Source organism: Gasterosteus aculeatus, chromosome 8 (genome assembly GCF_964276395.1).
Source record: "Gasterosteus aculeatus chromosome 8, fGasAcu3.hap1.1, whole genome shotgun sequence".
In the NCBI taxonomy this organism is placed as follows: Eukaryota; Metazoa; Chordata; class Actinopteri; order Perciformes; family Gasterosteidae; genus Gasterosteus; species Gasterosteus aculeatus.
This window is the reverse complement of record NC_135695.1, coordinates 18730150-18750386: the sequence shown is the minus strand read 5'-3', so window position 1 is coordinate 18750386 and position 20237 is coordinate 18730150. Positions and strand designations below refer to the sequence as shown.

The following is a 20237-nucleotide window of genomic DNA, read 5'->3' as shown; positions in this document are numbered from 1 at the left end:
CCAATAACTGCAAATGTCAGCGTTTCAACGTTTGGTTAAGTAGCCCATCGTGTCATTTGTTACTATAGTCTTTGTTTTGTATTTAAAAACTATAAACTAGTAAAAATTAATTGGGGCACAACTTGTGAATCTACTGGAGTAGCAAAGACGTCATATTTGCCTTTCAAGTTCACACCAGTGAATATATAAATTATATTTAGACATTTTCAACATTAAAAAAAAGACAAAAGACAAGTGTAATTTAAAATAAACTTTGTGAATTTATTGTTTTATACTTACTCTTACACATCATACAATCCTAAATCTTCAAAGAAAACAAAAGAAAACGATATCTGGTGGTGTTTCTGGGGGACTGGGGTGCCGAGGAACAAGAGGTACAGTCTCTGAACATTGTGGATTTCATTTGATGCCCCTCAAGCTCATCTTGAAAACATAGATTGAACCGAGTCACCGTCCTTCGTCTTCTCTTCCGCAGTGAAACTCAACATGAACCAGACTTGTCGCACCTGAAGGTTCATCATTATTATCAATCTAAACCCTCGCACAATGAAGACATTGATTATGAAAGATTGTGCTTAAGACGGGATTGAAGACATCAAAACTCTATCGAAGCAAAAGTACAGAGGGAGGAGCAATGTATAAGATATATATACTGAGACCATCTAGATTATTTTATGGTTGCGTTAATTGCTGGTGCCAAGTCTGTCATCCCAAATCACAGGTCGGAAAATTGGGCCGTACGCCCCAAAACACGAGACAATAACAGGGCACAGGGGTCTGATGAATGACCTTACAGCTGACTATGTGAATTATGGGGGTTTACATTCAAACTGCCCACGTTTATCAAGAAAATAAGGGGTGGGGGTTGGACGTGAGCGGTCGATAGAAAACAAGTGTGAACTGTGAAATCATCACAATTCCCACAGCTGAATAATCACCCAAAGCAAAGTACTTCCTCCCAAGAAGGACTTTCGATCCGCAAAAAGAAAAGTGAGCGACGCTGCTTTGTAAAGGTCATGAACCCAGCAAGCTTGACTATTCGCAATACTTGTTGACGGAGGACCGAGTTTCAACCGCAAATTCCCCCCGAATGTGACAACATTTAGACTGTCGCCTTTCCCAGAAGTGGTCATTACATCATCATCCTCCGTGAGGGCATTGCAAGTCCCAAGGCCACTTGTACGCCCATCACCCACCCCGGGACTCAAACCGGGAGTTATGCCCCATAAAGGAGCCGGGACTAAACTCAACCAAGGTGCTACATGATATTCTTTGCATCCAAGGAGAGGCCTCATTCACGTCCAAATACATCCTGCATTAGCTTATTTTAAAAACAAAAACACTGCAAGTTCCTTGAAACTTTTCTACGGCGCTTTCATAAATACTTAATGACGATCTAGCATCATTTACAGAGAAAGCTTAACGGCCCCTCTGCATCCCATGGGCCTTTTTTAGCGCATTATCCCCGTTGCTAAGAATAGACCAAACAGGATAAAAGCATGTGCTGGGATAACGTGTGATTCGGCGAGGTTAATAAAGCTTACGGGGCTTGATGACAGTCTCAGTAGGGTTGTAGAACAGAAGGCTCACGGTGGAGCCAGATGCTGAATACACTTTGGAAATGACACGGGCAGATGCTGCGATTAGTCACGTGTCAATAAAATGGGAAAGAAGAGAAAATTAAAATGGGGATCGATGCCTCAATGTGGCGTCCTTTTGAAAAGCACTTTTAATACACATCGGACTGTTCTTCACCGTAGTCCCAAACCGTCGTTACTTGGCAACAGCTACAATAAGATTATATTATATGAATAGGAACCACGTGGTATTTACATATGGAGGGAAACAAAACAAAAACCGTAGAGCCCTGTTAACTTGACCTAAAAGGTTCCAGCCATGCATTGTGCTACTGCTGCGTGGCTGCTCTTGTTTTTTTTTTTCAGCTTCATTTTAAACCGTGCAGTCGCTTCCAAGAACAGTAACTTGTATGTTTGAATCGCACACATGCAGGGGGAGTCCCATCGCCCCCGGGGAGCAGCTCGCCACAGGCGGTCGTCCCCCGGATCGGACGCACATCGCAAAAACACAGCAAGCGACAATCTTCAAAGCCGCCACCCAGGTCAGTTTTCATTCAGCTCGTGTCGGCGGCCTGCTGGTGGTTAGAGACGAGAAGCTTCCCTCGTGGAACAGAAAAAGAAAGAAAAAAAAAGGGATTTGGGGGTTGTGTCACCGGTCGGGCGATTTCTTCGGCCATTTAGTTAAACTATAAACGGCAAATGACCAGCGATGCTGAACAAAACTGAGCCGGCGTCGGCCCGCTTGTCAAATGACAAAAAAAAGACTATGAACATTTTGCTGCACAGTTGTGGGCGTAACGGCTTAACCGGACTCTACTCCATCATGTCAAAGCTTGTGTAATTTTTATTTAATGGTTATATAATCAAGATGGAACTACTTAAATATAATTGAAAAAGGTATTAAGGGCAAATCTGAGCGATTTGCTGACACATGCCGCCAATCCTCCAGCACAGACCAACCAAACGATAAAAAATAAATAGAATGCAATCACACAATTCAAGCTAACTACAATATATTAATATAGATCTTCTGATGTCATACACTCATTAAAATAGGGGGGAAAAAAAGAAACACGCAAGTGAGTCAAGGTTCTCTGTTCTGCCTACCCCCCCCCCCCCTCCCAAAAAAACAAAAAAAAAACTGTTCATGCACCCGATATCAGTGTGATAAGTCGATATATCAAAGAGAAACGTTTCTGGAAAATGCTAAGACTTGGGAGTTCAACATATGGTGACCCATATGGAAAAAGGTATGAGGATACGGGGGGGGGGTGCCAATTTGACAATAAGTTGACATCATTTTCGGTCCGTGGGGAGGGGGTTATAGGAAATATATATATGTGTGTGTGTGTGTGTGTGTACTCCAAAGCCCTTAGAGGTCTTGCTGATAGATGAAATCTCCTTAATTGACCCCCGTGTCGCTGATCGGGCTGTGACACATTCCCCAGCTTCAGCTCAACTGCCTGGCAGGGATTGTACAAAATGAAAAAGCAAACGATCCCCCCCGGGGTTGAGAAACAAAAAGGGCTCAAATCAAATGCCCCCCCCCCCCCCCCCCCTCCCCTCCCCTCCCCTCCCGCAGCGACATTAATGTCCACCAGGCCCCCACGGCACTCTGCCCGACTCTCAAGTAAATGTGCACACACCGGCTTTCATACACACACACACACACACACACACACAACAGCGGAGAGACAAGGAGATGCTAGTAGGGGCGTCTGGAGCATGTGGACAGCGGCTGCAACCCCCCCACACCCGGGCTTGGTCAACCATGAACTAATGAAGCCATGATTTCAGGTGTTCTCCTCCAAGTCGCCATTGTTCATATTCACAGAGTCAGAGACTTTTTCTTTTTTGTTGTTGTTGTTGGTTTGAACTCGCTCCTCATAACTTCTGGATCTTCTCCGCCACCACGATGGGGTTCTCCTTGCGTATGCGGGCGGCGGCTGCGCTCCGGTAGTCGAAGGGACAGTCGTGTTTGTCGGAGTAGCGGTGGATGGCACAGAACATGTTCCCGCAGCGACAGTCGAAACCTTCGGCAGAGGGAAGAGCGAGAAGTTACTACCGCGCGGTGATTATCGTGTAGAGGGCGAGTAGTGCTTCGATTAAGCGATGAGGTACTTTATTGTCCAATTATGCAACAGTTCGGGGGTGTTGTTAGGCCCGACGCGCATAGTATTAACCACCAAACGTTGTGTATCGCATTTCAGTAGCATAGAGAAAAATAGTCCCCGTACGAAACCGATCATTTGTGGTGTTTCTGGTCTTTTTTTCGGCGATCGCCACCGAGCTAAAAGCTGAAATGTTAACTAACGGTCGCGTAACGCGTTAATGTAGGTACATGACACATAGCTTTGTTTTGTTTGTTTTCCAGGTTAAGACATTAAAATGTAATCAAACAAATGAGTGGAGGCTGTGGAAAACTGGAGTTTATCCACTTTTTCTAAAAGGTGGAGGCAGAACACCGTGAAATGCACCACTAAGCTGCCGAATGCCCGTCTCTGTGCAAAGGCTTACTGTTTAGATCACATTTTACGGTAGAAACATGACTAAATATCCAAAGCTTGGATCCAAGTTTCAGGTCAGATGGGACGTGGCGGAATTATTTCAAGAACCCCCCCCCCCCTCCCCTCTCCTCCCCCCCAAATGTAATCTATTGTGATTGTCAGACACTGAATTGCTGGAAGCTTCTGATAAATGTCATCGCAATCAGAATTATGACGACTCTCAGGCAAAAACAATATTCGTCACTTCCTTACCAGTAAGGCCCACTTTCTTCCGGCAAGAGAAGCAACGGTTCTTTTTCTTGTTTTTATCTGGAGTTTGGTCATTATCAGACAAAGCCTGCGCTGCTTCCTCCACCGGGTCTGATGAAATTAAAAAACAAAAAAACAGACACACACAATAAAGCAACCCATCCATTGTTTCCTTCACAAACATCCTTCGGATATATACATGATAAAATAAAACTGAATATCCCAAAATTACAACGAATAGAACAAAAAGAGTCACTGCTGTGAGAAAATGTTGTAATCTAGAACAACAGACGGTATAAAATATGTTGGTAGTTATTCTGTATTTCTCTTTCAGTGCCATTTACGGCCAAAAAGCATCGCAGAGTTCACCCTCTCCCCATTTATACATTTGGTAGGATGGATTTGTGATATTAGGGGCCATGACAAACCAGTCAGTGTGACAAAGAATATATATACAAATAATTGGACGTTTCATCTTTCATGCATAAAATATGTTATGATGAGGAACCCCCCCCCCCCCCCCAATAGCATTAAAATATTATTTAAAAAGCTGATATTTGTGAATGGAAGAAAGTTAAATTAAAAAAGCACCATCCTAAGAGTGTATATTCATACTGTTTTCATGCCAGTGCATCTACGGTTTGCATGTTTATTCCTCACGTTAACAAGCAGGGCCTCCACAGCTGCGAGTGTGACTCACTTCACGCGAATAGTGGGTGGGGACGGATTCGCTTAAAAAGGGCCGCCGAGTCCTGTGATGTTTACCTGAGCTGTTGGAAGTGCCCTCTTCCTCTCCCTCCTCCTCCGCCTCCGCTCGATCCGAGTCTACAGCTCCCGAATCGTGGGAGATGCTCATCGCCGTCATCTGCTGAGTTACCGGGCTGGGAGAGCTGGGACTGACACCCCCCGACACAAATAAATACATTTCCAGGAATAGGAACTACCTACTGATTCACTGTATGGCTAACAGACACATTTGGCTGCATACATCCTGTAACGATTAAAACAGCCTCCCGTTACATCATCATCTCAAACACTACTCTCACCCACCACATGATGACCTTCAAATGTACAAATCATTTAGTGACATAACTAAAGCATTCCAGAGCCCTTCCAAAATGCTTAATTCCTCAACAATAAGCCTAACCCGCAACAATTGTTCAACATTATGCAACGGTCTTAAGAACAGGCCCCCAAGCAGGTGTACTTTGTTTCGGTGTCAACTTTAAACAAGAAAGTGACCGTTTCGCTTGTATTGACGATTAGGAAAAAAAGGCGGTTACACTTCAAACCCTCCAAAAACATCAATACAAAGGAAGCTCTGGTCGCTGCCACACAACTAGTCATCCCCCACTGGATAAAATGACTAGATCTCTTACACAATGGTACCTATAAATGCTACACAAAAACGGTTTTATTATCAGTGATAATAATTCAAATGACTTAAGTGGTCTTAATCTGCCCCCACGATGAACACGGGGTTTTTACTTAGACTCGCTTACAATGAGATACAACTAATCCCATGAGAACAATATATTCGAGGACTCCTTCCACTGGTCTGTCTCTATATACCTGGCCGTCTGCTCCTCCGGGGGGGTTCCTGCCACTTGCGCACTGGGCTCTGAGGTCGTGCTCTCCACAGTCACGCCAGACGACCCCGGCGAACCTGCTGGGGATGCAGCCGCTGTGTGAGAGGAAGGTCAAAGAGCACAAAACCTGTTGTTTTGGCCTTGAACAGGAATTTGTTTCGGTTTTATTTATGAGTCAGCAAATCTTAACACATGAAAGTTGCCGCCTGGGTTTAACCGATGCGTTTTGAGTTAAAGAGGAATAAACATTCGGTGGCGTCACTCTCCTGCTTCGTGATGCCACGGTGTCGCCACAGACAACCTGTCCCTCCCATCCCCATACCTTTCTCGTCTGGGGGGCTGGATCGCCCCCCTCCCTGTTGTCTCTGCAGGTGTTCCTTGTAGCAGACCGAACACATGCCGTTGTTGCGGGGGTTACCATAGAAACCGCATCCCATTGTGCAAAGCATTGGCACCTGCGTCTGGTTGGTCTCCTGAGCCATGCTCCGACAGAGCAGGTAGGGGGGGCTTGGGGGAGGGGGGGGAGGGAATGGGAGAGGAGATTCCTGGAAAATGGGGTGGGAGAAGTTAGATTCAATGACGTGTATTGATTGGAGTTTGCAGACCGGCATTGAAGCTCGAGAGTGGATGAAACGTGGGCGACTCTGTGGGCTCCGGGGTCACACTTTAAACCAACCAAAACCATGTTGGTTCTGCCATTGAAGCAGAGCAGGACATGGACTTCAGTAGTAAGTGTGTAAGTCAAACGATCAAATCGATCGCATACATTATGGGAAGGTAAGAGCAGATACACACTATACACACGGGTCAATGTAAAGCTGCTCCTGCAACAATGGGCCAATAGGTCAGGAGTTTTGAAAGTAGCACACTGTGGAATTGTCACACAAACCAGGTGGGAGAGCCGTGCACGTGAGTGAAAACAAAGGGGTACAAAGAGGCACGTTAGAAAGTTACTGATCTGCGAAAAAACGCCCGAGCGAGCTCAGCCGGGTTCTGCGCTCTCGCGCCGCACCAGAAAGACGTTTCGATCGGCACAAAAGTTAACGCAGGTCGACAGAAAACAAAAAGCTACGCGGACGTGCCGGCGCACGAATAGCGTCAACGGGACCGTCGACCGGTCCCCGATCGCGCCCGTGAGTTGCTTCCAGCGCAGCTGGACAAACTTCCAGCTGAGTGTCGCCAGGAAACAATCGAAGTCCTGTGCTGGCGAAGCTGGAAGCGAACCGTACCGTTAGCAAACAGCCCCGCTGGACGCTTTTTGTGTCCCTTCGACTGGGATAACACAAACAAACAAATCAAAAGAGAAGGACAAAACTCGCTGAGTGGCTTCCAATAGCGATGGCAATCAATAACAATGAAACAGTACAGCGTCCGTAGCGACGGAGTGTAAACAAGTGTTGTTTTAAATCGAGTGAACGCTAGTGTTAGCAGGCTAGCGTTAGCCCGCCGTGCTAGCTTAAACCGGGCAGCGCGCCGCCTGATCGTGTCCTCGCCGGTTTAAGGTCGGTTACGCACGGCGGCGGTGTCTCGCGGCGGTCCGGGAGGGAGACGGTACCTGGGTTTGGAGTTACCGGGGGGGACGGGGGGCACGGCCGACGACCTTGGGCTTCAGATTTGTACGAGTTGTGTCCCCCAGCGGAGCGTGCGGCCTCTCACCCAGCGCTAGCTCCCGACATTCGGAACAACTACCATGACGTCATGCCCAGCATCGATTCAGCCTTCAGTCGGTCGGGCCGACATGGCAAAGTCCACCGACCAACCAAAGAGCCCCCCCAAAACACGACCAAACACCACAACTACAACCACTGAGTGATAACGCTTTAATCAATGCATTCGGAACCAGTACATCAATGCTGTGCTGTGTCACAGCTCCATCGACAGTTTATTAAACCGCTGCCAGAAGCCCACAAAAAGGTGCAGACACAAAATATTGGAATTAAAACGGCCAGTCTGAAATAAACCGTTAGCTCTCCACCAACAGTACTTGCTTTCCATTTTTATTCACACAAAAGGAAATTTTGAGCATTGGTTTAGGTCAATGCTTGGACTACTTTTCTTTTTAGGCACCAACAGAAGTTTTGAGCACACGTGTAGTTGATCAACATTCTTAAAATACTTTTTTGATGTAAAATAAAGTGCACGGATATACAAAACCTCTATGGCCACGTCAGAGCTTTCAGTCAACCATCACAAATGTTGAGTTATTAAATGATATTTTGTGCATTATAAATATTTCATTAAAGCAAGCAGATTTTTCTTTTCTTTCTCAAAAGGTCCAGGTCCAGTGTACACCAGTCTTCCGCCCCCCCCCCCCCCCCCCCGCTCCTCCCTCCATGGAGAAAACACAAGAGAGTCTTGCAGGTCTAGTTGCCTGGTCCGCTCTGCTCCATCGCTCCATCTTCCTCCACCCTCTCGGCGATCTGGGGGGCAAACGGTCCCACCAGCCAGTTGAGCGGTGTGTTGTTCAGTAGATACTCCATGACACCGTCCAGAGACCGCTGAACCTGGGAACAAGCACAGACTGGTATCTGGAACAACATCACCGACCCCTAATCAAAAGGTTTCCTTAGAAACGTGCTATCCTCACCGTGGGCAGTAAATACTTAAGTTATGTACATGTATAACCTAATATAAGCTTAGCTGTCCTAGTTTCATAAATGCATATGAATGAGCAGACGCCCCTAGTGGATGTTTGTTTATGTGAAGTATGCCAGAGTGTCCTGTTTAATTCCAGTTCCCAGTCCAAGACTGTTTATTATTCAGGTGGCATTTTAAGAAGGTAATGGAAAGACTAATTGTAAAAAGTAATTGCACTGGAAAAGAAAAAGAAACGTCACAATCTTTAGCTAAGCTGACACAGCAAAATAAAACAGTGGTGTAAAGACGGGGTGCGATCGTTCAGGTACCTGGCTCAGGTGGTGGCGGCTCCGTTCCAGAAGGTGGGGCGTGATGGTGCTGGTGGTCCCCAGAGAGGAGTGCAATTCTTCAGCTGATCGCCTTGCGCTCGTGAGCTGGTCCTGGACTGCACCTGGCAGACCCTGAGCACTTGACACCACGTTGGAGCATGCCGATTTCAGCTGGTCACTCAGCCCGTGCACCATGGAGAGGACACGCCACTCCAGCTGCTGTGAGCGGAAGTAACAAAAACTGATGAGCGATTCACATTTTAAATAATAAAGCTGTAAGATATACATTCCTCCCAATTCTTTAGGCCGAGGTAATCCCATTCCCGTCCTGTTGATGAGACAGATTGATGTAGAATCACTTCTATGACACATAGATGTGTGGGGGCATTACAACACTTGGCCCGCCTCTGATTTATTGATTTGTTCTCATGACTTCATGCTCTTAAGCGTTCTTTTGTGCTCAAGTGGCATTCCGAGTTACTTTGGAGCGTACACGCTGCCTATGTAACAGTAAAGTATACACTCTAAAGGCTGTCAGATGCAAACATAACCCGGTTAGAAGCCATGAAGACAATTCCCCTAATGCTTCAGCCCTGACCTCAGCCTCATCTCTGGTCCCATCCGTCTCGGACTCGGCCTGTCCAGCTCCAGCCTGCTTCTGCTTCCACTCTTTCCAGCGCTGCAGCAGCTGCTCGGAGGCTCCTCCTATCTGGTTACCGGCGGTGCCCAGACCGGTGCGGGCGATCTCCAGCAGGTCCAGAGTACTGGTGATCTGAGCCACTGTAGTGTAGGTGGCGTCTCTGGCCAGGCCGGCACGGGCCAGGGACTGCTGCAGGGCTCGCTCCTGGACTTTGGCGGAGAGTTTCCCCAGGCGGACGAAGTAGCTGGGGCTCGATGCGGCAGTCACCTCACTGGTGACCGGTTCAGCCACAGCAGCTGAGAGAGAATAGCATTGATCTCATACAGTAGCAGTTAAACTGTACCAGACTGGTGCTGTATGTATAATAAAGAGATGTTGGATAAAAAATGTATTAAATATGTAGGTTTTAGTGCTATACTGTATAATATCCAATAGTGCAGTATCGAGTTTGTGACACTGATTCTTCAAAACACAATAAATAATAGCAGTAGTGCAATGATGCTGGATATTACAGCTATTAATGCAAATGGATATCCCCCGGTCATGATTCCATAAAATTAAAGCATATTATGTTGTGTTCTACACTTTGACAGTTTTTATGAAAATGATATTCAGTAATCACGATACATCTCATGCTTAGAGTGATATAAGCGACTGACATGCTTTGAGGAGTGGATGGCGGCTCAATGGGCTCCCTCCCACGCCCCGCTAACTGGGGCATCTGTTCAGAGTCGGGCTACTTGACTCTGACCGGGTTGAAGCGCATTTGCTCAAGCGACACCGAAAGACTGGAGAGCCACCTAACACCCCCGAACCACCCGTCGGTGGAAGCTGAGGGATACGCAGAAAGAGCCACAGTAAACCACTGAGCAAATCCAAACTCCCCAGAGTACCACTGGAGGCCGTTGGCCTTGCATCATTGTCATATCCATACTCAGAAGAAGAAGAAGAGGAGAGGTGGATTGCCTCTATGTTGGGGTATGGCAGGTTGTTATGACATCATAGTAGCAGGTGTCAAAGCCGTGAGTGTTGGAAATTGTCAGGGCTTTATGGGCCAAGCTAACAGAGGGGAAGTTCACTGCGACGTCCTGCCTCCCTCTCTATGAATAGAATCAACCATTCATGTGTGTCAGATCCAGTCACAGGGGAGGAATTAAACACTTTTATCACACATCATGTTAATCATTTTGGATGGTCTCATCGGATTTGCTCTTTGATCAATAGAACAGTGAAGCACGGACAGTGTCGGCTACCGACCCTCACGGTAAATGGCAAATCGTGCAAATGCAGCCATTCACAGATATTAATTATGGAATAAATTACGTTTGAGCAAATGGCAGATATACCAGCTACAATTTATAATGTATGAAATTGAACTTGGAGCCCTGTAAGGGAGGTAAAAGCTAATCGTTGAGCTAGCATTTAAAAATGTTCCACTTAAAAGCAAGTCTGAAGCCTTACTAATAAATACTTGAAAGTAGCTTCACTTTCTCATACACCAATGTGTATCAAAAGTATGCAAAAGTAAAAACAAAAGCGGGCCAGATGCGACATGAAGGTTGTGTAGTAGTAAGTAATCGCACAGGTTTTCATGAAACATTATATATATATATATATATATATATATATATATATATATATAACAGCCATAATCTGTAATTGAAATGTCAAAGAATCACCAACATTTTAAAAGACACACAATCAACTTTAAAAGTGCTTTCTTACTATTAAAGTTCTTTTCCATCATCATAATTTATGAAGCATTTGCAGAAAAAAAGGAACGCTTATTGACGGAGTCTTGAAGCACTAAATTAGGTCATTCATAGTTCAATATTATCTTTGATTAAAAAAAACTGGCCGTTTGTTGTCCCTTAATTAACTAACTGCAGCCCCGTGCCGGCTTCAGTCGAAGCACCTGATCTGTACCAGCGCTGGGTTTATCTCTCCCATTGTTTGTGTGTGTTTTTAAATGAACTGATTATGCATTGAACATTCAACATCCGACTGACCGAGCTCCTTCTCAGTGAGCGGCAGGTTCTGGTCAACCCAGTGCTCGGACCGGCTCAGGGCCATGCCCATCCCACTGCTGACCATCTGGCCCATCCGGGTGCCCATGGCGGTGGTGATGCCTCCGCTGACCGCTGCCCGAGTCAGCTCCACACCACCCATCACAGCCCCCATCACTGCGTCTTTGGCCCCAGCCACCGACTGATACACCATGCCCACTGTGTCCGACACCACCTGCGGGAGAGCCAGCAGATTGGGAGTCACACTTGGAGAGCCATTTATGGATTTTCCACATAGCTCTGATACCCCCCCCCGAGTGTTTTATCCGACTTATACCCGCGGCGTGGTTGTTCATTACCAAGCGGCAACAGTAACTGGTATAAATATTCTGTTGCTATGGTTACTCAACGTAAATGTGAAGATGCAACTTTGTTTCAGCCACTAAAAGAGAATGTTTTATTGCGGAGGTGAATGGGAGGTCAATGTTAATTGTGCGCCTGTGTGACCGTGCTTTAATACATTTAGAAGCTTAGTTAATGACTGTAGAAGTGTCTTGATGCGTGAATGGGTGAGTTGGACAGTCCCCCATGTCCGAGTGTGACTAACAGTTAACCTTAAGGGCTCTCAATGAAAATGAAAATAATAATTATACGTTAAAAATGATTACATGTTACGGACACCATCACAGGGAATTTATGAGCGTAGCCCCCCGTTGACACTGAACACCAAGACAATTCTGACTAGTCAGTGTGAATGCAAAAAATGTCAAACGGCTTTTAAATCGATTCAGAACCTTCTTTTTAATCGATTGACTGCGGTAGGAACATTATAATGAATAAGTTCCAAAATGCACGGTGAAAAGGTGTTTCTCTCTGACCTTGTCTGCTGGCTTGTGAAGAATTGGCAGCTTCTCTTCCATCTTATCCAGTCCTTTCAGGGCGTACTCATTCACTGTAGCGACTGAAACAAGAACGCAAAGGAAATTCACTAATGACAATTCATGCAGAATAATATGTAATTCCTTCAAACTCAAAGGATAACGTGATTTGTGGGAAGTCATGTCATGTACCACAAAACAATAATTGTTTCATATTTACAGCAGAGAAATAATTCAAAAGGTTATTAAAGTTTAAAGTGACACTTCGGGTAAACAAATCAGTAATTTCTGTTCTAAGAGGAAGAATGATACTTCTATTCCCATTGTACGCAATCCTAGATGTACCAAGTGGACCAAACATTCTTTAGACACCCTTAATGTGGAACCAGCTTGCGATACTCACTGAATAGTCCAGCCATCATTGCAAAAACATTCCATCACATTTCACACAGAGAGCAGAACTCACGCTGGGGTTCAATAATGTCCAAAAGCGGCTTTGACCCCGTGGTGGCCACTGCTCCCAGGGTTCGCACACCACTTTCTGCCGCATCCATCACTCCCTTCAGCAAGGGCACACTGTCTTTGGTGCTGCTGTAGGCGCTGGAAACCACCCCGCAAGCTGAACTGACCAGAGGCAAATGGCTCACTCGGGAAACAACGCTCTAGGACAAAGAACAACAACCATTACTGCCACTGAAAAGGACATGAATGGGAATATGATCCCTTTTCATACAGAGTATAAGTCCTCGGTGCAGGATAATGCTCGATTCCCCACACAGTGTGCCTGGGTTTTGTAATACTTGTAATTCTGGGTGTAGGTTCTCCTCACCTGCTGATCTCCATTAGCTGGTTCTGCTGCTGCAGCTCCAGTCTCATTAGTCTTCCCGCTGTCTGCCATTGTGACTGCTGGAGTCAATCTATGACAGGGAATATAGCGTGTCAAAAATAGAGATAGCTTGGTATGCATGATGAAATACATCCCGGGTATTCTTTGTTTAGGTGGTTATCCTGAAAGAATTGTGTTATGAAGTCGGAAATGAAATCGCTGTCCTGTCAGAGGGTTTAAGAACGTGGGCGCAAACTCAACTCAACCATGTTACATTCATTTGTCACCCTATGATGCAATGAGGACGAAACGCTGCAGTCAAGTTTATGTCAAAGTTAAAAGTAAAATAGTGAATGATGATTCTTTTTTGAGTTACACTTTTCTCTTGTTTTCCTAATCAGGGGCTGACGAAAGGGTAAAATCTTGCTTTTGTAAATATGGAGTAATGAGTTCAATGTTCGGTAGATCTAAATTTAGACCATTTTCTGACTTGAAAGTAAGAACCTACAGTTCCGCCATCACGTGTGCGTGAAAAACTAGGTCTTGATGGGAGCTTTTGTACAGCTCCATATTCCACCTCTCAGTACGTGTACCCGGAAGCAATAAAAGGTTTCCCAAGCTTGTCGATTTTGTCCACAAAACAGGAGTACACCCCTGATATGAGGAAGTTAGTCCGATTGAAAACTATGGATTAGTTGAGAGGAAACCCATGAATAATGGCTGCCGGTAAAGCAGCCGGCCACGGTTGCTGGAGATTGATTGCTCACACGAAGGCCTGCAGGAAAAAGGGCCCTCGATATCATTTACATCCAGAGAAAATTCTGAAGGGAGATATTGAGAAATACTGACTCTACAATTGTAAAATATAGCTTTAAGTCAAAACCAGGCCAAAAGAATTACTCAAGTGAATTATTGCTACCCTATTCCATTACGTAAAGAGTTATTGCTTTAAATAGAAACTAAATCCAACACTAAATGGGTCAGAAAAGGTTGAAATAATGAACAGAAAAAGGGGGACATGAATGACTGTCTCTTTTGTAGGAGTGGGTGATATTAATAAAACCTATCATTTTAAGACTGCAGCAAGAATGTTTTTTTTTAAATCAATTTATTTAACTATAGATCATTTCTGGATCATTTAATTTAATTAAAAAATTATCAAAAATATAGAGAAAATGCCCCAAAGGCAGAGGGAACTCTCCAATTATTTTAAACATCTTCAGTAGAGTGGAAACATCAATTAAATCCTAAAGACGATTGAATAAACTTTTTTTCTCACATGCAATTATTTTGATTATCAATTAATTGTTGAAGCAATTTCTGGGAAAGAACACCAATTATTCTCTGGTCTGAGCTTTGTGCAGGCTTTGCTACTTTTCTTTGTCTGAGGCAACAGCAACTTCATATATCTCTGGCTTTCAGATCGTTGGCAGAAAAAAACCTGTAAAAGACGTTGCCTTGGGTTGAGAGAAATTATAAAAAAAGAAATTATGGCTTTTCATTTTCCGACACGCCATTACTCATCCACATGTGCTGCCAGTTGGCCCTGGGAGACTTTAGTGGACTCGGCCTGTATTATTTTACTGAAACACTGGTTCCTCGCCATTGTTGACTGGGTGCAGAGGGCAGACGGATCAAAGAGAGACATGGTTACCGTATGTGATCATACCCGTGGGAGCGTGTTGAGTGCAGCTGGAAATTTTCATCAATGGTGTTTCCGACGAACTGTTCGAATTGCGTTTTGTTGCAACATCATGGTTGAGCAACACATTTTTTCAAGAGGCAGTTGATGACATCTTCATTGGCTTTATTACAAATCAAAGTCTCCCTGCTATCAAGTGAGAGATGAACCTGGGATAACTCTCAGCAACACCACACATAATATGCCGAAGGCAACACAAACGAAGGCATTTTAGACTTTTGGAAATAATTATCCCACTGATAAGCAACTCATAAAATTCCTATTGGGTTACAAGTCAGTTTGTCATATCCTCACTATGTTAAGACACATCATCCCCTTCAGGGAAAAAGGAAACTTCCACGCTCCCGTCGGAGCTGAAAAATTATGTGACCTTTGATATTATTAGAGGCTGGTTTATCTCCAATAAAATATTGAGACACTGGCCATGGACAACAGTGTTGCAGCTGACGCAAAAAGAAAAGCTCAGCTTTGGTCAGTGGGTCAAAGGGGTCTCCAGCTGTTCTCGATCCAAGACGCTGTAGCGGCCCCTGATCCGACGAAGTGAGAATTTAGATATAAGGACAGGAAGTGCTGGGTTCTTGTGTAATATACATTTAAACTTGATGAAATATTGTAGAAAAACAGATCTATGACATCCATTTGCATTGTCTGAAAAAGTAGTGAGAGCAGACCCCGAGGTTCAGGTGTGAAGACCCTCCAGGGGGCGATAACGTGATTACAGGAAAGAAGGAATTGTCATTAACGTTAAGGCCTCTTAAAATCCCTAAAATAACACCGAGAAGAAAAATAAAAGCTCACAGGTCACTTGCTGTCTGGCAGAGGTAACAGTCTAAAACAATACAAATTATATACTAAGCACAGGCTACACATACCGAAGGTTCTCTGTTGGCATGAACTGGTATAATTTCCAGCCTGAAAAAGGCTGGAGAAGAAATACGATGCACTGCTAAACGCTCAGTTCCCGTACAAACATAACGTTACACTGTGTGTTCTGCCGAGTGTATGATTTCCAACCCTTTTCGCCGCTTTCGAACACAACATCGTGTCCTCTCAATAGCACGCGCGGTGCCGCCCGGCCGTTAATTTCAGTTAACGTTGTTGGTCGATGAACTTTACCCCAGATGAGAAACAAGGACTTTCCAGGTACTTCGGCACACAGCGACGCTCTTTTCGTCGGTTCCTCCTTATTTATCACGACTTCCGGGTAAATACCCTCCTCGACGTTAATGGTCAACTTTAAAAAAAGTTTACGTTAAGTGAACGTTAGGTTGGTTTAGCTAACTTTGGTCAGTTTTAGTTAACTTAACGTGACGTTCTTTCGGAGTTGACATTATATTCAAAACAGAGCGGTTAAAGTTCTCCACTGACCTCGCTGGCAGCCTGTTGTCGCTCCTCTGCTCCCTGCGTGACCTGCAGTGTGATGTCGGTCACCGAACCACAACAAGGCCCTCTGTGTCCGGGCCGCCGCTCACTCACACCACGGCCGAAAGGGGCGGAGCTTTGTACGTTTTTAACCAATCGAATCACAGTGCGGAAGTTGCTGTCACAGCAGTGTTACCTGGTGCGATAAAAAGAAAAAAAAACACATCATATAAATGATAACACCAACGCATTTTCTTTTTTAATTGTATGCGTTTATTGCTTTGTACACTCAGATGAAGTTTGGACTTTATCCTATCTTATAAGATATTATCTTATTATCTATTATCTCTTAGTTTATACTGAGTGACTCATTCATACTATTCTTTTAAGTTTTGTATTTACAATTTTGAAGCCTTTGAGTATATCTATGACAGATATACTCAAAGGCTTCAAAATCATTCAATTATAAAATTCTGAATATCAAAGATCCTATGATATTCAGAATTTTATAATTGAATGCTACATCTAGTCTATGCTTTTACATACAAAGCATAACCAGTTTACGTGATATGATACACATAGATTAAAGTAATTGGTACCGGCTAGATCCATAATGGAGTATTGAAGTCCACATCTGATATAGATGTAATTAATTGGGCTAAGATTTCAAAAATCAAAAGAGAACTACTTTTACTAAAGAAACTTCTGACAAGGTCCTCACTGGACATTTTCTGGAGCTTTCATCCACAGAGAACATTTTGTTCAGTTATAAGGCAGATCGTTTATTATGTTGATTGTTGAGTTTTAAAAAAAGGAGGAAAAGACCCACACCTTTCTACATTTTGGACTCTGCAGAAACTGATTCAAACCGCGCAGAACGTCATTAATATATAGCATCAGTGATATTGGGAAGAAGAGGGGCCTGCAGAGAGCCGAGAGGATATTAAAAGTATTAAAGACGGAACCCACTTCAGCCTCAACCTGTTCACTGTATATCCGCCTGGAAACAGATACACGAGTATCAGCTGGCAAAGCACCAGATTTGTTTTTAACTACTTGATTCTTCCTCCACCCGTCATTTCTAAGCACAATAATGCTTTCAAGCTTCACTTTCCCTTTAGGTTCACAAAATACGGGTAACGCTATAATGTTCACCCCCCCTCTTCAGCATTTATCAACTGCAAATACCTAATACATGTTTTATATCACACTATAATGGGGTGTTAAGTATATATATATATATATATATATATATATATATATATATATATATATAATCGATTGATTTATTCACACATTATTGTTCTTCACTATAATGTGCAAACCCTAAATCAGATAATAAACTGCAAAGAGATTCTAAAATTACCTTTTTGTTTTGACGAAGATGGGTAACACTATTATTTAAACCCCCAGTATATAATATTGCTTAGTGGTTATTATATGAATGTAATTTAAAGATATTTGATATCAGATATAATCACATATTTGTAAACTATCACTCCTCGGGTGAGGTTTGTGTAACCTTGATTAAGAATTATGTGTTTTATGTCAACAAATTATGTAATCATTATATTTATAAATCATGTGTGTTTATATAAGCTACAATCACTTATTATGTTTATGAAATAAATATCTATTCATTCATACATTCTTCTTCACTCTGAAGGTCATATGGATACCCAATCTCCTGATAAAGGCCATGAGATGCAACAAGATGCTACAAAAAAGTTACAGAGTAAATCTAGTAAGTGGACCTCGAGTTGCTTTGAGGAGCTCTTATTCATTCATAAGCTGGGTTTATACATCTGTTTTGGATGTAATATCTAACATCTATCACATATTTCTGGTGAGTCACATGTGATTCAGCATGCGCATGCTGGCGATTCTCCGGCCAGGCGGCTGATACTCAACACATGTCAACTGCAATTGACACAGGGAACCCTGAGAGGGCAGTCTTCACCCATTGAGTCAACTTCAACCTTTTTCTCTTTACCAAAGCCGCAGTTGGATTCATTCTCATCTAAATCTTTGAGATACTTTTTTTATTGCAGATTCATTACAACCACAGAGTCTATTTTCTATTAAATATTAAAGATTAAAACATATCCAGGAAAATTAGTCTTTGATGGTGCAGGAGGAATATCAATTCCAATTGCTGCATTCACTTGTTATTCTTACTTTTCTTCTTCATATGGCGCTGCCCCTCAATGAAAGACTTATTTTGATGCAACAAATTCATGAAAACTGTCAACCATGACATTTGTTTGGTAAAAACAGTAGGATAAATACACAATGAGTCCATTTCGGTGTGCGTTTTATCATCATGAAACTAGTACAGAGACTCTCTGCGTATCGCCGCCACTAGAACTCGATTAACTCTCCCTCTCCATTCACTGAGGCCTCTCATCATTCAAGCCATTACGGTCTTCATTATGTGCCCATTTGTATTTTCCCAAACGCCTGCACCGGGCTCCAGAGAAAGGAAATAGATTTCCTCTAACGTGGCCACCAGAAATTCGCTGAATGGGACCTGTTGTTGCTTTGTTTTGGCCGTGTTTAAAAAACAATCCAGGCTGCACTGGGAACAGTTTGTGTTGTGAGACCGGACTGAGGCGGTGAGAGAAAACAGGTCCCACTGACGTTTGTAGTCGTCAGCACAGCGGTGTGGCTGCTTTCCCTCAAACTGCTTGTTGATACGTTTTCATGAATAACCCGAGCAACTTCAACCTCAATATGAAGCACACACCCGCGCACGCACCGGTGCCACCGCGGTGTGTGACGAAGAGTTGGCAACATTTGCCCCGAAGGCTCTCATCTGTTCGCGCTTAACTCGTGACTGTGCTTCGCTGGATCAGTTGATTGAGGCCAAAATTGTTCTGGATATTGAGTAATTGAAGATTAGTAGATAACAGCAAAATCCCCCGTCCCTTGGAGGAAATTGATCACCCCGCTCTCCTCCTCTCCCTCGCTCTCCTTCCCTGACAAGCAGTACATTGGCCATTTTTCCAGAATTGTATTCATGTGAGTGCAGAACACACCAATTCATGTAGATTTCTTTTAAAGATATTTTCTCAAGGTAAATAGACAATCCTGCTCTTTTGGTTATAATAGAGAAGGCACAAGCTGCCATGTACATATCAGCAAATAGAACCAAGAAAATGCGGTATATTGGCTTTAATGCTACAAGAGGCCGCCCCATTTGTTGATCAACGACAGGCGGACAAGAGCAGCCGTTTCAAGCGAGAGCCTTATTGTTTTATTAATCTGTTCGTTTAAATTGTTTGTGCTCCATCAATTGATGTTTCACATAACTAATGTGCCGCATCATAAATATTTTTATATTAATTTCAAACTTTAAAAAATTTAAAATTAAAAAACTTCATTTATTTATTGTAGCCGTTTGGTACCGGGCCGCACCACAGAAAGCTTATATATATTTTTTTTCTGCAAAATATTTTATTTTGAAAATTGACCGGATTTTCCCCTAATTATGTGCGGTCGTCCCTCTGACATATTCCCCACGCGTCACCAGGCGTTTTTCTTGTCCTTTTACCGTGCACGGCAGTTTCGCCGACCAGCCAACACAGAGCGCACAACTACTAGTCCCCCCCCCCGTCAATCGTTCCCCCGCCCCCGTTGGTCGTTCCGCCCCCCCCCCCCTCTGGACCTTCTCGACCGGTCCGCGAAATATTGTCTGACATGAAACCGGTCCGTGAGGTAAAGGTTAGGGACCACTGCTCTAGAGCATAATATGCAATGCAGTAAAGCAGCTCACAGATTCGTATACGTTCAACAACATTTTTACACAATTTGTTAGAATTCCCCAATCAACATTCCCCAGGTCAAGAAATGATGAACATAGACGAGCTACAAATGTTACCGGGACACTCCGTTCAAATCCCAGGTGCACTTTGAAGCGTTTCGTGTGGAAGATGAATGGTTTCAATAAGATATCCATCATCATCAAAGCGCACTTTGGAAGAATGTGGTCTTTG

General features: G+C 43.8%; 3 protein-coding genes across 8 annotated transcripts in view; 1 reads left to right on the top strand and 2 right to left on the bottom strand.

The window, feature by feature from the left end:
• Positions 1-240: 240 nt before the first annotated feature.
• LOC120824419 (AN1-type zinc finger protein 5) lies at positions 241-7748 on the bottom strand. 3 transcript variants are annotated; one of them, XM_040185276.2, is made up of 6 exons: positions 7478-7748; positions 6245-6467; positions 5906-6017; positions 5099-5229; positions 4337-4444; positions 241-3610 (listed from the first exon to the last, which is right to left on the bottom strand). In XM_040185276.2, exons 2-6 carry the CDS (start codon positions 6402-6404, stop codon positions 3462-3464), a joined length of 660 nt encoding a protein of 219 aa, XP_040041210.2. In that variant the 5' UTR covers positions 6405-6467; positions 7478-7748; the 3' UTR covers positions 241-3461. The 3 variants fall into 3 exon arrangements, with proteins under 3 accessions (XP_040041210.2, XP_040041212.2, XP_040041211.2); XM_040185278.2 differs by having other exon boundaries at positions 5906-5999; positions 7478-7736; XM_040185277.2 differs by having other exon boundaries at positions 5906-6002; positions 7478-7652.
• On the bottom strand, positions 7729-16383 carry plin3 (perilipin 3). 3 transcript variants are annotated; one of them, XM_040185274.2, is made up of 8 exons: positions 16249-16383; positions 13182-13269; positions 12819-13014; positions 12353-12435; positions 11478-11709; positions 9427-9764; positions 8829-9047; positions 7729-8426 (listed from the first exon to the last, which is right to left on the bottom strand). In XM_040185274.2, exons 2-8 carry the CDS (start codon positions 13248-13250, stop codon positions 8286-8288), a joined length of 1278 nt encoding a protein of 425 aa, XP_040041208.2. In that variant the 5' UTR covers positions 13251-13269; positions 16249-16383; the 3' UTR covers positions 7729-8285. The 3 variants fall into 3 exon arrangements, with proteins under 3 accessions (XP_040041208.2, XP_077964683.1, XP_077964682.1); XM_078108557.1 differs by having other exon boundaries at positions 15997-16278; XM_078108556.1 differs by lacking the exon at positions 16249-16383 and having other exon boundaries at positions 13182-13346.
• Positions 15923-20237, top strand: part of sema6bb (sema domain, transmembrane domain (TM), and cytoplasmic domain, (semaphorin) 6Bb) — a 109473-nt gene continuing 105158 nt past the window's right edge. Inside the window, exons 1-2 of one of the 2 annotated variants that reach the window (XM_078108555.1) lie at positions 15923-16023; positions 17909-17986. The gene's annotated coding sequence lies outside the window, so the exon portion shown is untranslated. Of the gene's footprint in view, positions 16383-17908; positions 17987-20237 lie in introns of both variants that reach the window. The other variant, XM_078108553.1, reaches the window with a different exon arrangement.